We start from the raw sequence: 18,022 nt of genomic DNA, 5'->3' as shown, positions 1-18,022 counted from the left end.
TTAAGTTGTATCTTGTTTAACTGAAAGTTATTTTGACAAAATAAATTGTTATTTATCTGCTAATTTGAAACAAATTAGCAGAGAAACAAGTTGAGCGCAGTACTACCAGGGACGTGGTGGGAATCGAACTCTGAACCTCTCACTTATAAAGCGAGTGCTATATATATATATATATATATATATATATAGTTAATTCCCAATAAGTCAAACACAGTTAACTTGAAATGTTTTATTTAAATTGTCTAATCGATTACAATTCTGTAGTTGTTGAACCTCTAATAACGTGAACTTTGTTAAGTCAAACTCTTTTTTTGCTCCCTCTCAGCATATTTCATAATAAAAACTGTTAAAAAGCAATTATCTTATAGTTTTATTGAATTTTCTTATAACAGCTTGCTATCTTTTAGACACAATTTTATTATAGATTAATAAGGTAGTTGTGTTTATTGTGTTGCTAAACTTTAGGAAGGTAATTGTGCTAAACTTTTTTGAATTGTTGTCTTTTAAGCGTGAATACAATACATTACTTATTTCTCTGAAACATTACACTTTTATAGTATAATGGTGTAAAATTAATGTTTATACTTTAGCATTAAATAAAGAAAAATCGCATTAAATCAAACTAATACCTCATATTAGCTAATGTTTGACTTAACAGGAATTTGCTTTAGTCAAGCATTTGCTAAGTTGAATTATTTATCTTGGTCCCTTGGAGGTTCAAGTTATCAGGAACCAGCTGTATATATATATATATATATATATATATATATATATATATATATATATATATAATATATATATATATATATATATATATATATATATATATATTAAATTAACATTATAGGATTTTGTATATATATATTATATATTGGATATTCACATACAATAAGATTGTAGTAGATATGGTACTTAGGCGCATTAGAGTGCAGGGTCATTTTGACTAAGAGAAAATTTAGGTTTTGGAAATGTGTATTCTTGTGTAAAATTAAGTGTAAAAGTAGGATTAGAATTTAATATCATTTTATTTAAATGTTTTGATACCAAATTTTTACATTCAAATTATAAGTTACATTCAAATTATAAGCATAGTTAAAAATGATTTTTAGAAGTTTTTAAAATTTTTTCTGAGCTACTAAAAGAAAAATGGGGAACAGTAGAAGTCACATAAGTAGAAGTCATTGGATGGAAAAGAACCATGACAAAAGTGAATGAACATAACAAAAGTAAAAGAGCACAATATAAAACTTTTTTTGCTTAAAAACCATAATTTCTAGATTAAAAAAAAAGCTAAAAAATGATAATTTCTAGATTAAAAAAAAAGCTAAAAAACAATAATTTCTAGATTAAAAAAAAAGCTAAAAAACGATAATTTCTAGATTAAAAAAAAAGCTAAAAAACGATAGTTTCTAGATTAAAAAAAAAGCTAAAAAACGATAATTTCTAGATTAAAAAAAAAGCTAAAAAACGATAATTTCTAGATTAAGAAAAAAGCTAAAAAACGATAATTTCTAGATTAAAAAAAAATGCATACTATTTTTTAATAACCAAGAGTTGACAAAAATAAAAATAAAATAGTTTTCTTCTATAAATTTTGGGTTTCACCCACAAGTGGTACGATTTGTAATATTGCTACAAATTTTTTAATTTATTTAAAACTTTCTTATACATAAATGATATTACTTTTGGTGCCATTCTTCTAAATTAAGCAAATAAGTCGTAGCTGTTGCACAGAATAATAGCTTTAACTTATAGCCTTAAAATTATGTAGGCAGTTCTTATTGGTATTTAACTTCATGAAAAGTAGCTTCAACTGATAGCCTAAAAATTATGTATGCAGTTCTTATTAGTAACTTGATGAAAAAAAAACTCACCAAGAGTAAAGATAGGTTTAACAAAGGGCAGTCATAAATCACAAAATAACAGCATAGCTAATATCAGATGGTCAAACTCAAGAAACAACTAAAATCAACAAAACTGCAAGAGATGGTGTCTCGATAAAAATACTCATCTTCATGCAGATGTTAAATGCACCCGGCTATTGTCTTGTAGAAGGCCTTCTAGGCAAAAACTTAAGGGGTAAATAGATTCTATTTGTTGACCAGCCTTGCACCCCTTCTTCATCTATTAGGCTGGCGCAGATGTATTTTTAATACATTGTTTCCAGTTTAGGATGTTGAATACTTGATCTTCTTGACTCAATGCATGGGTTTTGCTCGTGCCTCTGTTTTTATGACTAGGCAACTCATTCTATTATCTCCTAATTAGGGTACAGCTCTAGAACTCAGTTTTATGGTTCTGAGGCTGGCTGGTAGCCAGGTTTCCCAAACTCTGTGGTAGTTCAGAGAAGCTGATTCCATCAACAGCTGAAAAATATCAAAGTATTAACAGTGCAATGTTGCGCATGGATAGTGTCCCTGTTTGTACTTTTGGTGTGCATTGCCAAGGCCACATTTGGAGCCCTTTGTTACGGCTTAGGATTTTTTATTGTAATGAGGCAATTGCTTGGGCTATTAAACAGTGCACTGAGTACTATCTATGCTCAAGTCTGTGAGTCAAGTTCTTTAACAAATTTAAAAATGAATAAAGTCAAAAACTATAAAACACAAAATACCATCATCATCACCAAGTTCTCTAAACCTATCATTCACTAATATTCATAATAGTTGAGTCTTATCTCTTGCAAAGTTCACCAGACCTACTTGCTCTTTGTGAGACTAGTTTGAGTTCAGCTGTCTTGTGATTTTAGTGTTGATAGTTATCTTCCTTTAATAGTCACATGCTTGGTCTGGGCATTTACATTTGTAAAAATTCACCCATTTGTCGGAAAACAAAAAATTTGTCAGAAAATTTGTCGGAGGTTTACTGGCTATTCTTTTATGTGCTTTCCTTTAGCACCACTTCACTCTATTACTATCTACACTCAATCGCCTTTCTCTTTGTTCTATATCGCTCTCCTTCATCTCAAGACTGCACTCTTTTTGATATTATTTCTGATCATATTGACCAAGCCCTCTCTCTTTATCCATCAGCCAATATTGTTCTTGTTGGTGACTTTAATGCTCATCACACTGAATGGCTTGGCTAAAGTGTCAGTGACTCTGCAGGCATTAAAGGTCACAGCTTTTGCTTTTCTCAATCCCTTACTCAAACAGTCAACTTTCCAACTCGCTTTCGAGACAACCTGAATTATTTACCTAGTCAGTGCTCAGTTTCTCCACATTCACCATAAGGTGCTTTTAATTTCTTGGGTAGAAACTTTTCGTCTTCCTGTTTACAAATGTGCTTCTTACATAACTTTGTGGATTCAGGTTGGCAAGGAATTTTTTATTCCCTCTTGATGATTTCAGGCCAAGCCTCACTCTTCTCCATGGTTTTCATCACATTGTGCTGCTGCAATTGCCAATCGAAACCATTACTTCCATATCTATCAGCAAAACAATTCTCCAGAAAACAGACGTCTGTTTATTACTGCTAGAAACCATTGTAAAAAGGTTTTGTCTAACGCCAAAGCCCGCTATTTTCAGGTCATGAAATCTCGTATTTCATCATAAAAATTAGACTTAAGGTTCAATTCTTGGCCCTATACTCTTTTTAATTTACATTAACGATCTTCCAGATATTCTCACATCTATGGTTGCATTGTTTGCTGATGATGCTACCATTTATTCTTGTCATGATAAGAAGCCAACACTCTCTTCAAGGGCATTTGAGCTTTAAAAGGATTTCACTTCTGCTATAGCATGGGGCTTACAGTGGCTGGTGAACTTTAATACTAATAAAACTCAATTTTTTGCAGCAATAATTTAGATCTTCCTATATTTATGAACGGTAATGTACTCGATGAGTCATCTACCCTTCAACTTCTAGGATTAACTCTTACTTTCGATCTTTCTTGGAAACAAATCCTATCAAATCTGTTGCAAAATTAGCATCTGCTAAGGTTGCATCTCTTTATTGAGCTCGACACTTTCTTACTCCGGATTCTATTCTCTATCTCTATAAATCTCAAATCTCCTTGTATGGAATACTGTTGCTATATCTGGGACAGATCTTCTAATGATGCTCTTTTTATTTTAGACAAGGTGCAAAAATGCATTGTAAACATTGTTGGACCTGCTCTTGGTTGCAACCTCCAACCATTATCACATTGTCGTAATGTTGCTTCTCTTTCTCTTTTGTATTAATACTATAATGGGCACTGCTGTAAAGATTTAGTGTATCTTGTGACATCTACTAAAATTCATTCTCGTATTACTTGCCATTCAATATAGTCTCATCCTTTTTGTTCCTAAGTGCTTTAAAAGCTCTTATTTGTCTAGTTTTTTTCCTTGAACATCAGTTGTTTGGAATTCGCTTCTTTCATTTTGCTTTCCTGATTCATATAATTTGCAATCCTTGAAGTCATCTTTCAATTATTATTTTGCTCTACAATCTTCATTTTTTCTCTTCCAGTAACTTCCAACTCTAATTAGTGGTTGCTTGCAGCCTTGTTGGAAGCGAAGATGTTTAAAAAAAAAAAATTTTTTTCAATATAGAAAATCTATAGTTATTTGTCTCTATTTTCCATGTATTTTTTGTTTCTGTTTGCAATTTTAATTTTTTAATACAAAAGTAAAATATAAAAATCTGAGGATGTCCCCAATTGTATTCTTTTACAGTTGGAAATTTTTAGGAATCAACCTGATAGGGTAATAGAAGTTGTAACTGCTTATCTTTGGTTTAAAGCTCTCATATTTTGAAACACCTAGGGTACTGAGACCCTTGGAGATTAGGAATATACTAATTACATCAAAAAATAGTGAAGTATAAGAACTTATTTTTACTTGTTTACTTATAAAAGATAAATTGGCACCGTTTACAATCCTTTCTGGTAAAATTCCTTCTCAAAGTTCTTCTATATTCAAACTTAAAAATTGCTAAATTTATAATTATAAATATTGTTTTAAAGTAAGAATACATAAGAAAATTAAATGTATTAGAACAAAGCTAAAAACAGAATAATCTAATATATTAAAAACAAAAAGTATTAACATAATTTATTAAAACAAATTTTTATATGTTATCACTATATTAAACAAAATGTCATCGTTGACATTTTGTATACATTTTTACTTGTGGGTTTATAAGAACTAAAAAAACTTATAATCTTTTCTTTTTTTTCCATAGCAAAGTAACCGATTGAGACAAATATTTTGAAACATTTGCGAGCAATACTGTTTTGTGACACTTGTGAGCAATACTGTTTTGTGACACTAATCGATGTAGTTAATAACCTTTTACTTTTATAATACAAATAATTTGCATTTCTTTATAACATTTAATACTTTATAAATCATCTTAAAATGTTATAAAAAACAAAAAAAAATTTGTATTTTTTCTATATAACAACTCTGGCAGTGTTTTTAATCTTTTGTCTTCGTTAATTATAAGGAAAAAATATAAAGTCCCTGATCTTAAAACTTATGATCTTGTCCTTATAACATGTAGCCTTGCACTTGCTATTGTTGGCCTTGTTAACAACTTGTCCAAAAAAAAGCTTTAGACTTCGTAACCTTTTTGTATCAGGTGTTTCTAATGTGTAAAGAAACATTTTTTCATATAAAATATTTCTAAAAGTAAAAGAGTTATTTTTTGTAAAGATTTTTTCAATAAAAATCTTTTACTAGTACCATATGCACCAGAGTAGATTAATAAAAAACAACTCATTTACTAGTACCATATGCACCAGAGTAGATTAATAAAAAACAACTCTTTTACTAGTACCATATAGCACCAGAGTAGATCAGAACGAGGATGTGGAAAAAATTACTTTTCGATTTTTTTAAGCTAAATTCTAGTTAATGCTCTCATATTAATATAAAATATTTTCATAAAATTTCATATGAAATTTATTAATGCCAGTCAAGAAATAAGCTTATAAGTAAAGAATTGACTAACGAACAATAAAGAAATACAATAGTTAATTTCTCATTAATTTCTCTCACTTTCACACTGTGCACAAAAGTATTCTTGTTCAAATTTTTTTAAATAAAATTTTATTTTGCATTCTGCAAAAAGATAACAAAAAGTTATCTTTTTGCAGAAGGATCCATTCAAAATGGTAGATAACAAACTGGAAATGAAAGTAAAGAATTAGAATTAATAACAGCTGCAATTAGCCAAAAATGAAAATCATTTACAAGTTTTGCAAAGTTATATTTTCATAGTTTTAAAGATCATATTTAAAAGCTGAATAGTTTTTAAAAGAGTAACCAGATGAGATGAAATGTAACATAAAAAAAGAAGCAGGAGAAGCATAATAATTATCATCAGGTTAAATAATAAACTTATGTTACTTTGCGAGTTAAAACTTTACTTTTTTTGTGACAAAGTTACTGATTAAGACAAAAATATTTTACATTAGAAATAAAATAAAACATGATAGATAGCTTGATAATAATAAATATTTATCTATAATATGCTTTACACTGCATACATTATCTTTGATACAGATATATTATCATATTATATGTTTTATCATGTTACCAAATTTAACTAGTTTGAGACATAATTTAGCTTAAAAATGTTATATGGGGAGTGACTCCTAGAGTCTTATAGGGGGAGTGTCTCCTAGAGTAAATCAGGGGGAGTTACTCTTAGAGTCAATCAGGGGGAGTGACTCCTAGAGTCAATAGGGGGAGTGACTCCTAAAAATTTATAGGGGTAGTGGGTCCAAGAGTCTTTAGAATACTTTGAGAAAATTATATAAGTAAAAGTGCTCTATTCCCCTGAAAAATATATTACTCTTTCACATATATGAATGATCGAAAAAGTGAATACAAAGTATTAAATTATAAAAAAGAATTAAAGTAAAATTTAAAAATAGTTTATAATAGCTACTAAAATATTTGTTAAAAATTTCATTCATTTACATTTAATACTTAATTACTTTATACATTTGTAAAAAGTTGTATTATATTAAATCAATGTTTTTACTTCGCAAAAGGCTTTTCATACTATTTTGATAAAATCTAAAAATGCTATTTGAGTTAAATTATTTCAAATATTTACCTTTGTCAAATTAACTTTTAAAGTTTTCCATTTCGTACCAAATCCGATAATCTTTTGTGATTTTTATTGAAGATCTTGAGGGAGCACTTTATACTACCATAAGTAAATAATAGTTCACACATGTTTAGTAACAGAAGTACATAATAATAGAGAAATGAATATTTTAAACACAAAATATTGATTTGTTTCAAGATTAATTTTAATTTAAGTCAAGATTATTCAAAATCTTATTTAATCTGCTAACTTTAATCTGCTAACTTTAATCTGCTAACTTTAATCTGCTAACTTTAATCTGCTAACTTTAATCTGCTAACTTTAATCTGCTACTTTAATCTGCTACTTAAGTCTGCTAACTTTAATCTGCTACTTTAATCTGCTACTTTAGTCTGCTACTTTAATCTGCTACTTTATTCTGCTACTTTAATCTGCTACTTTAATCTGCTTCTTTAATCTGCTACTTTAATCTGCTAACTAATCAACTAATAAGATGTAAACTAATCAAGAAATCAGCTTTTTCTTGTTTTGATTTTCAGTTATTGAAATTTTAAAATTTAGAGAGAGATCCTTAAACCTCACCTCCAACATTTTATTTTTTTCTTATGATGATGATAATGATGATGATTATAATGATGATGATGATGATGATGATGATGATAATGATGATGATGATAATGATGATGATGATGATGATGATGATGATGATGATGATGATGATGATGATGATGATGATGATGATGATGATGATGATGATGATGATGATGATGATGATGATGATGATGATGATGATGATGATGATGATGATGATGATGATAAATACTTACATTATTATTTTAAAAAATATTTCCAGCTTATCGATACAAGTTTCGTGTTAACGCATCATGTTCAAAAGGGATTTTATTTGGTGCATCAGGAGCTGCAGCAGAAATAAAAGATGTTAACAGTCCTCCAGATGTATCAAAGGCAACTTGTAGTGTGTATCCAAATAATGGCTCTGTAGCTAAATCAGATTTTGTCCTATATTGTGAAGGAGTTGAAGATGAACATTATCCACTTTCTTATGGTTTTCAATATAATTGCAATGATTCATGGGCTTTTTTAACTACAGCAACAACAGGTTAGATATGAATATCTTATTTTTTTAAGGAACTTATAGAGCTAAAAAATTATGGAAAAAATATCTGGAAAAAGTGAAAAAAATTGTTGCAAGGTTTTTTGTACAAATCATTACAAGGTTGTTTTTTAAATTTTTACAAGGATCAAATTATTCATTTTCAAATTGTTGCATCAAATTCTTAAAGGAATTAGTTTAGTTTTCTGCTGTTAACAAATGTTTTAAAAGTATAATCTCAAAAAAAGCATGTGCGCTTGGGGTAAATTTGCAAACTTTATTTGATTTCATTTATTCTTTAGTATTTTAGATTCAGATTATGCACGCTTCTTCATTTAAAAATGGTTTTCTAACATTTTTTATCAATCTTATTTATTTTTAGTTTAAAAAATTTCTTACTGTAATTATTTCAGCAAGTTGTCTGAGAATTTCTGTATTTATATTTTCAATATTAATGTTAAATGTTATGAGAATCAAACAGTTGAAATTTAATTATTTTTTTGTTTTGTATTTTTTTATTTTTTATTTTTATTCTTGGTTAATTTTGATTAATTTGATTTGATCTGTTTAATTTTAATATTTGATAGTTTTGAGTTTAATTTTTTTTAAATATATTTTGAATTAACAATTTTTTTAAACACATAAATTATTTTTAAATAAGTTGTTATTAATTATTTAAAAAGTTAGCATAAATTATTTTTAAACTAAATTAAATGTTATTTTATTTTCGTAATAATTTTAATAACAAATAAATTAGTAGTTTAAAAAAAAATTGTGTTCAACGAAGAATATGTAAAGTTATTGAGATGAAAGATTAAAAATTTTAATTTTTTAAAGTTGCTTATATTACAAAACGAGGATCAATATCAGCAGGTATTTTTGATTAATACCTAATAACACAGGTCAACAAAGAATTTTCATCAGACATAGTTTTGGGTTACCTGGATACAATTTTTGACACTGATTTCATCATAGAAATGTTATATGGGTTTTTTGAAAGAGATAATGTTTTCATTAATTCGAATGCTAAAGAAAAAACATGCCTTTCATCTTTAGCAGCATCAAATGTCTCAAAGCATCAAAAATGCTTCAAAGCTCAATATAATTATTGCTCCTTTTAAAGACCTTTTTGTGAGTGAAAATTTAATTATTGCTCCTTTTGTGGCCCAGATAACATACCTGTTATTGTATTGCAGAAGTGTTCTCCAGAGCTGTCGTCTATACTCTCAAAACTATTCAACAAGTGCTTATCAGAGTCTTGTTTTCTGGAGAGGGATTTGATTTGTCTAACTACCGTCCTATTAGTCTTCTTCCTATCATAAGCAAGGTTTTTGAATCTCTAATTAACAAACACTTAATTTCTCATCTTGAATCTAATAACTTTCTGACCATCAATATGGATTTTGATCTTCTTGTTCTACTGCTAATTTGCTAACAGTAATAACTGATAGGTTTTATTGTTGACATTTCAAAAGCTTTTGATAAAGTTTGGCATGCTGATCTTCTCCATAAGCTTTCTTCTTATGGTGTATCTGGCAACATCTTTAAGATTATTGAATCCTTCATTTCCAATCGTAATATAAAGTTGTCCTCGATGGACAGCACTCTTCTTCTTATTCTGTAACTTCAGGGGTTCCTCAAGGTTCTATCTTTGGCCCTATGCTCTTTTTAATTTACATTAACGATCTTTCAGATATTCTCACATCTAAGGTGGCATTGTTTGCTGATGATACTACCATTTATTCTTGTCGTGATAAGAAACCAACACTCTCTGATTACTTGGGGGGAGCGTTTGAGCTTAAAAAGGATCTCACTTCTGCTACAGCATGGCTGGTGAACTTTAATTCAGATAAAACTCAATTTTTTCAGCCAATCGTTAACGCAATAATTTAGATCTTCCTATATTTATGATTGGTTATGTACTCGATGAGTCATTTCCTCTTCATCTTCTAGGATTAACTCTTACTTCCAATCTTTCTTGGAAACCATATATCAAATCCGTTGCAAAATTAGCATCTGCTAAGGTTGCATCTCTTTATCAAGCTTGTCACTTTCTTACTTCGGATTCTATTCTCTATCTCTATAAATCTCAAATCGGGCCTTGTATGGAATACTGTTGCCATATCTGGGACGGTTCTTCAAATGATGCCCTATCTCTTTTAGACAAGGTGCAAAAACGCATTGTAAACATAGTTGGACCTACTCTTGCAGCCAACCTCCAACCATTATCACATCGTCGTAATGTTGCTTCTCTTTCTCTTTTCTACAAATACTATAATGGGCACTGCTCTAAAGAGCTAGTGTCTCTTGTGCCATCTACTAAAATTCATTCTCGTGTTACTCGTCATTCAATTAAGTCTCATCCTTTTTCTGTGACTGTTCCTAAGTGCTCCAAAAAAGCTTATTTATCTTGTTTTTTTCCTCGAACTTCAGTTCTTTGGAATTGGCTTCCTTCATCTTGCTTTCCTGATTCATATAATTTGCAATCCTTTAAGTCGTCCGTCAATCGTTATCTTGCTCTACGATCTTCGTCTTTTCTCTTTCAGTAACTTCCAACTTTAATTAGTGGCTGCTTGCAGCCTTGTTGGAAGCGAAGATGTTTAAAAAAAAAAAAAATGTACTGAACTTGAAAAAAGCCTTATACTGAACTTAATTTTAAAGACAATTTAAAAATTTTGAATTATTATTATTTACGGAGTTTTCCAGACCACCTTCATCTGATGATTTGTAATTTATTTGTGATTTATTTTTTATCTGCATTTTTTTTCTAGTTACATGATTTATTTACCTAGATATTTTCATATAGTACTATATCAAAACACTTGCAAAATTCTTTAACATGCTTTGTTTTTCAAGTTCAGTTTTTAGACATAGTCGTATGGCAAAAGGATCGTTTAACTTTTTCCATTTTGCTAATTTGGTTCAGAGGTTTAAATAAATGGGTGACTGAGGTTTTATTTCTGCCCCCTGTATTGAGAGCCTAATCATAACTGATTACCAACAAGAAGAACATCTTTTGTGTTAATCTATTTTTAGATTCTACTGCAGAAAAACTTTTTATTAAAATTTATTTTAAATTAAAAAACATGAGTTTCTATAAGTTTCTTGGTATAATAGTAATATAATATATCAATATAATCAATAATCTATAATAGTTTTTTTATCGTTAATTGTTTAAAATTTTTTTTATAGATTTATATAAAATTTCCTTTCATTTGAGTAATAAGTTGACCTTTTTAATTGAGTTTTGATTTTTTATCTAAAAGGGGGTATGTATATACATATGCATATATATATATATATATATATATATATATATATATATATATATATATATATATATATATATATATATATATATATATATATATATATATATATATATATAAAAGCTTTTAACAAAGTTTGGCATGATGGTCTTCCTCATGAGCTTGTTTCAAATTGTGTATCTTGGATTATCAAATCATTTCTTTCTAACCGATTTATGAAAATCATCCTCAAAGGCCTACTTATTTATTTCCAGTAACTTCTCGGGTACCTCAAGGTTCTATTCTTGGTCCTGTTTTGTTTCTTATCTACATTATTGATCTTCTTGACAATCCTAGATCTAAAGTAGCTCTTTTTGCTGATGACTCAAGTTTTTACTCCTACCTTGACAAAAAGTCTTCTCTTTTTAATCGCTTAGAACAGGCAGCCAATTTTGAATCTGATCTCACTTCTGTAACAGATTGGGGCTCACTCATTTTGGATTATAAATTTTAACTCCAACAAAACTCAGTTATTTACTGCAAACAACTACCACAATGCTGTCAACATTCCTATATTAATAAATAGCAACCCTCTCGCCGAGTCCTCTTTTTTACATCTTCTTGGATTATCGTTTACTACTGACCTTTCATGTAAACAATCAATTGCTAAATTAGCATCTTTTTTTCATGATTTTCATTTTCTTACCCTTGATTCCATTCTCTAACTCTACAAATCTCTTGTTTGTCCCTGTATGGAATGCTGTTGTCATATTTGGGCTGGTTCTTCTAATGATGCTCTTTTTCTTCTAAAAAAGGTCCAAAATCGCATTTTAAACATAGTTGGAACTGCTCTATCTGCTAAGCTTGAGCTTCTTCCCCATTGTTGTAAAGTTGCATCTCTTTCTCTCAAAAGAGTTATCATTTTTAGTTCCATCAACTAAAACTCATTCTCACTTTTTTGCATTTTCATTCCGCTAAGCCTCATTCATTAATTGTTAAATCTGATTAAATATAATAAATGTAAATAAACAATGTTTATTGTGTCAATATACATGAAAAACCAATAAAGATAAAATATGAACAAAGATATTTCAGGAAATATCTTTGTTCATATTTTAATTTCTGATTTAAAATAGGACAATAAGTTTCAGTACTTATTGTCCTATTTTAAATCAGAAATTAAAATATGAACGAAGATATTTCCATTAAAGTTAAGTTTAGTAGCTTAAACAATGAATTTTTTGATATTTCCCAAAAAAACCAAAAAAACGGGACTCTGCATTTTTTTCCAAAAAAATGACCAAAAAAACAAGAACCATAAAACACGTCATATGTCTAAGGTCAGCGGTAATTAATAAAAGAAATCATCAAGAAAAGTAATCAAACAACAAACTTTTAATGTTTTAGTTTTCGTGTAAATAAATAGAATTGCTGTTGAGTAATAAAAAATATATATAACAAAAAACTTTTTAAAAACAACAATTTAAAAATGGACTAAAATTTAAAAAATAAAAAATGTATAAAAATATTAAAAAAAAAAAAAATTATACTTTTTAAAAACAACATTTTAAAAAATGGACTAAAAAGTAAAATAATATACTATTTCATGGGACCCAAGGACTTTGTGTACGTACACAACCTGAGATATCCATTAAAATTAATGACTGAAAATGTTGGGCGCCAATAGGAACGAGTTGTACTTAGTTCTCCAACATTTTCAGTCCTTGGGTCCTGTGAAATAGTTTATTTTTTACTTTTTAGTTCATTTTTTCAAATGACTAATAAAGTTAAGTCTTATTTAATTATACCTATTTATGAGCCATATGAGTAATATAAACTTCTAAGTCATAAAATTTTAATGATCTTGTCATTATAGGTTATTGTTAGGTTGTTTTTTTTTAATGCATGTATAATAAACAATTAAACATGCTATTTTATAATTATATGTATATAGAAATGTGTGATCTAAATAAAATGAAATGATTAAAAAAATTAATAAATTAAATCCTGCGGGTATAAACAAAGTCAATATTTTTGTTATTTTGCTTACATTTCAATATGCCATTATTTTGGTTTATTATTTTTCAAATGATTTTTTAGTTTCAAATGTTACAAGCAGTAAGTTTAAACTACCTCCAAGTAAAAAAGAAAGTAGTAGTTGTTCTTTACGTGTAATTGCACGTGATAGTTATGGTGTTCAATCTGATCCTTTTCCAATGATACCATTAGAAGTTCAGGTAATTTTTTAAAATAACTTTATTTAATAGAATATTTAATTAAAAGGAAAGAAATCTTAAATAATACAATTATTAGGCAATAAAGAAAAAAGTCAATCAATTCTTTTTTTAACCATCTACATTATGGACTAAAAGTTATTGTACTCACTTTGTACCTTTTTTTTTTGTTTTTTGTTAGTTTATAGTGTAGTTATTGTTTTTGGAGTGTTATTAAAAGGAGTTTGACCTCATTCATTTTAATAAGAGGAGTTTGACCTCATTCATTTTATCTCTAAAATAATTTTCCTAAATCTGTGAATCAAATATACCTTGGAACAGTCAATCTGGAACAACGTTTGGTTGTGAAGTGGTATAAACACTCTTCTTAACATCTGTCATCTTTGTCTGAACCCTTATTTAAAGAATCTAGTCCATTCCAAAAGTTTTTTTTATCCTACTACAAGGCTGCAAAGCAAACTGGTTAAAACAGCTTCATTGTGAAAAAACCATACTCATGGTTCAATAAACATTCCACCAACATTTAGTTTTGCATTTTTTATAATCACCAGGATTGTAAATGTTTGGATCCTTTAATAAAAGAACAATTCACCCTTGTTTTAAACCACATTGGTTCGTTTTAAATTAATAAAGATTTTTCCCATTTGTCCAACAACTGAGATCCAGGTTTTCAGCAATCTGTTTGCAATAGTCAGTTATCTTTTGTCAGAGTTAATGCAAGGTTAATGGTTCTATAACCAAGATATAATAATAAGATATGAATAACTATTAGTAACAAAAATAATAATTATTTTAATTAAAGTTTTTATTAAAACAATAAGTTCAAAGCCAAAGGTTTATTATTATATTTTTGATAGAGTAAATGCTTATTGAATTCATTTTGAATTGATTACATGGATTTAAAAAAAAAAAATTTTGTCATTTTTTTCTGTTTACAAAATTTCAACTATTTTTATACAATATATATATTTATTTATTTACAATTATTATTTTTTTAATTTGGTTTAGTACTGATGTTAAGTTAACGTTAAAGCAATTATTTTTAATGGTTTAAACACAGCTTTATATGCAGGTTTTTCTTCAGGTTTATGGAACTCCTTCTGAAGATCTGACTCTGAGCTTGATTAGGGAATTAAAATTGAGCAATTTACCCAATGAACAATCGTTGTTAGCAAACCGCATTGTTGTTTTATTGGAAATGAATAGTTCCATTTCTCTTGAGGTAATTGAGTTCTTTCAAGTTTTCTTAAGGAAAGCGATTTTAATTTAACTACTTAATTATTTTGCATGTCAGATAATTATTTTGCATGTAAGATAGTTATTTTGCATGTAAGATAATTATTTTGTATTTGTATCACTTGTATATAGAAAAATGTATGGAAAAGTTAATAACTATTTTTAAAGTTTTTTATACTTAATCATGTTTCATACAATTTCAGACAACTTACTTTTTTAGAATAAGGAATTAATAGAAAATTACCTTCTTTCTGTTTGGATCGACACCCCAGAAGATGCTAACCTGGTTGTACAAAATATTCAAACTGAGGGAAATGATGTAAATAGTTTGTACTTTATATTTTTATTTAAAGTCTTTTTAATTTTATTTAAATATTGGTTGTAATTTTAGTTTTTAGCAATTCATTACAACAACCAGAGTAAAAGTAATAAGTTTTACAACAATAGAAGTAGATAGCAATAAATTTCAGTACAATTTTTTTACATGCAACTATATCTAAATATAATTTATTTGACTTTGTTTTTTAGACAGTTGCTTTAAAAACCCTAGATAAGGTTTTGGATCGGTTTAATATGCTGAATGCCAATGAGTTGTCTGACATATCTGTCCACATTTTGGCAAAAACATCTGCATTAGGGGTATTTTTCTTTCATTGGAATTTATATATAATACTGTTAATAATATTAAAATGTGTAAACTTATGTTTGTAAAATAAATTTGTCTAAAAACATGTTTTTAAAACTAGAACCCATTGTCCAGTCAAGTCCACAAACATATATTTAATTTTTACTTCTATTTACTTTATTATTGATGAAATTTTTTATTGTTGATTTTTTTTATTATTTAAGTTTCTAGCAATTGAAACATAAAGAATAAAAAAATAAAAAAAGACTAAAATAAAAGAATAAAAATTGCTTTAGAATAATGAAAGAAAAGATATAATTGGATAAAGAATAATAAAATTAAAGATTTCAAAATATCAAATTGCGTCTTCAAACTTAACAATGTACATTGTTTAACAATTGTGACATGTCTAGTCACTAACTAATACAGTTGATAGAGCATAGCATATGCTTTGTGTTGTCTATATTTATGATTAATATACATCAGCACATCACTGTCTATTACTTAAAATAATTCTAGACTGCAATATGTCTTTTTTTTCTACTGACTGAATACAGTTCCAGCATAACCTTTATTGCACATTCTGCACAGTAGAATAATCTTGGTTGGGAATCTTCAGTGTTGATTTCTCCAGTACCTGTAACCCCTTCTTGTAAGGCTCCAGTATTTTTACAAGTTACTTAATTTAACTTATTGTAAAATTGATCAGCAAACCAATACTTTACTCAGTAATACAAAACAAGTCTGCAGATTTTCTATTATGTTGGCCTTGTTATAGGTATGAGAACAAAAGCAATTAAAATAAAAACAAAAGAACAGAATTTGGCAGCTTTTTTTGTTGATACTGTTGATGATGTCACTAAATTCACTGCAATTTTACTCTTGTTATGTTTCCTTTTTGATGGGCAAATATGTTTATCATTGTCATCATAATTGTTTTTAAATTCACTTTTTAAATTATTATCTCTGTTATTTCTATAACTTCAGACTTATCCGAGATGAGAGAGTATAATACTGATGTTGATAGTTTGTCGGGCAATTTTCTTCTCTTTAAAAAATGAATTGTTTCCTTTCTTTACAGGTGGCATAACCAATTTTTCTTTACAGGTGGCATAACCAATTTTTTCTCGAATTTCTACTTGTAGATAATAAGAGTTGTTAATCTTCAGCTGACAACCATACTCCATTAGCTTTTGTAATATCAAACAGTTTGTCTAATGATTCATATTTTCCTGCTTAACACATTTATTGTAAGTTTTTAACAAACATGAAAGTTTTCCTTCTTATTATTTAATCAAATGAGGAAAAAATAAATAAATAAAATAAATAAACGAGGAATAAATGAAAAAATAAATGAGGATAATTTAAATTATTACTTCATAAATTTTGAACTTCTTTGGAAATGTTCGCTATTCTTACCCTTCGTCCTTTGAATACAGAATCTAGTATTGCCCAACAACTATATACTGATTGCTTTCAATGTTTTATATAACTTACATTAATTGTTCAATCCATATATTTTTACATATTTTATTATATTAGGTTCTGAAGTCCAATAACAGTATTTCATCACCAAGTAATATCTGCTTAATTAATTTGTCAGTCCCAATAAGAAAGTTCTCTGTCTCTATATCACTTTTTTAACCTTATCAATCAGTCATTCGACAACAAAAACTGTTGTTGTTGTCGAATGACTGCACAGAAATTGCTTATATATTTTCGGTCAGTGGTTCCAGAACAATCTACATATATCTAGAGTGTTCTATGTAATTCTAAACATATCTAGACTTATCTTAAAGGGATCCCCAAGTGCCAAGACAAGTTGTTTTTATATTAAAGAAAATGTTTAAAAAAAAGTTTGGGCTAAATTTTTTTGAATAAAACTAAATAATAATTGCATACCAATAAAGTTAAAATTGTCTTTTAGTTAAAGCTTGCCGTCTTCATTTTTTTTTGGTTCTCCGAGTCTGTATAATGTTAGCCGCAATCTTCAGACTTGATAATTTATTTCATGCATGTTTAATTAATAACAGTTTCGGTATATGACATCTTATAACTAAATAAAACTTTGTTTGCATGTTTTATATTTTGTTTTAGAAGCCAAATCATGACACATTTATACACATTTTGTGATTATTAGAGTTTGCAGCCAGAGGAAAAATCAAGGCAGTATGATGCGGTTTCTTGTTTTATATTTAGTTTATATGGTTTAATAGAGTTCTTTGTTTTATGATTAGTTTATATTTAGTCTATATGGTTTAATGCAATTCTTCGTTTTTTATTTATATTATAACTAACTTTTGCACATTTTAGTACAAATATTCATTTTAACTTTAATTTAGTTTGATTAATATGGTTATTAGTAAATTAATAAAGTGTTAGTTTTTAATTAATTCTGTTTGTATAGTTTATTCAAGTCACCCATTTTATATTTACTTTATACTTGAATTAAGTTTATACATTTTAGTAAAATTATTTTTTTAGTATTTAGTTTAAACCAGTAAGTTTTACTGCAAAT

At 27.9% G+C, this 18,022-nt stretch overlaps 1 protein-coding gene across 7 annotated transcripts in view; it reads left to right on the top strand.

The window, feature by feature from the left end:
* Positions 1-18,022, top strand: part of LOC100206152 (uncharacterized) — a 184,509-nt gene that overhangs the window by 71,605 nt on the left and 94,882 nt on the right. For all 7 annotated transcript variants that reach the window (XM_065802267.1, XM_065802268.1, XM_065802273.1 and 4 more), the window contains 5 exons: positions 7,901-8,167; positions 13,510-13,646; positions 14,728-14,865; positions 15,100-15,198; positions 15,408-15,518. In XM_065802267.1, coding sequence (XP_065658339.1) covers positions 7,901-8,167; positions 13,510-13,646; positions 14,728-14,865; positions 15,100-15,198; positions 15,408-15,518 — 752 coding nt within the window. The remainder of the gene's footprint in view (positions 1-7,900; positions 8,168-13,509; positions 13,647-14,727; positions 14,866-15,099; positions 15,199-15,407; positions 15,519-18,022) is intronic.

Source organism: Hydra vulgaris, chromosome 08 (genome assembly GCF_038396675.1).
Source record: "Hydra vulgaris chromosome 08, alternate assembly HydraT2T_AEP".
In the NCBI taxonomy this organism is placed as follows: Eukaryota; Metazoa; Cnidaria; class Hydrozoa; order Anthoathecata; family Hydridae; genus Hydra; species Hydra vulgaris.
The sequence above is the reverse complement of the archived record's forward strand: the minus strand, read 5'-3'. Positions and strand labels throughout refer to the sequence as shown.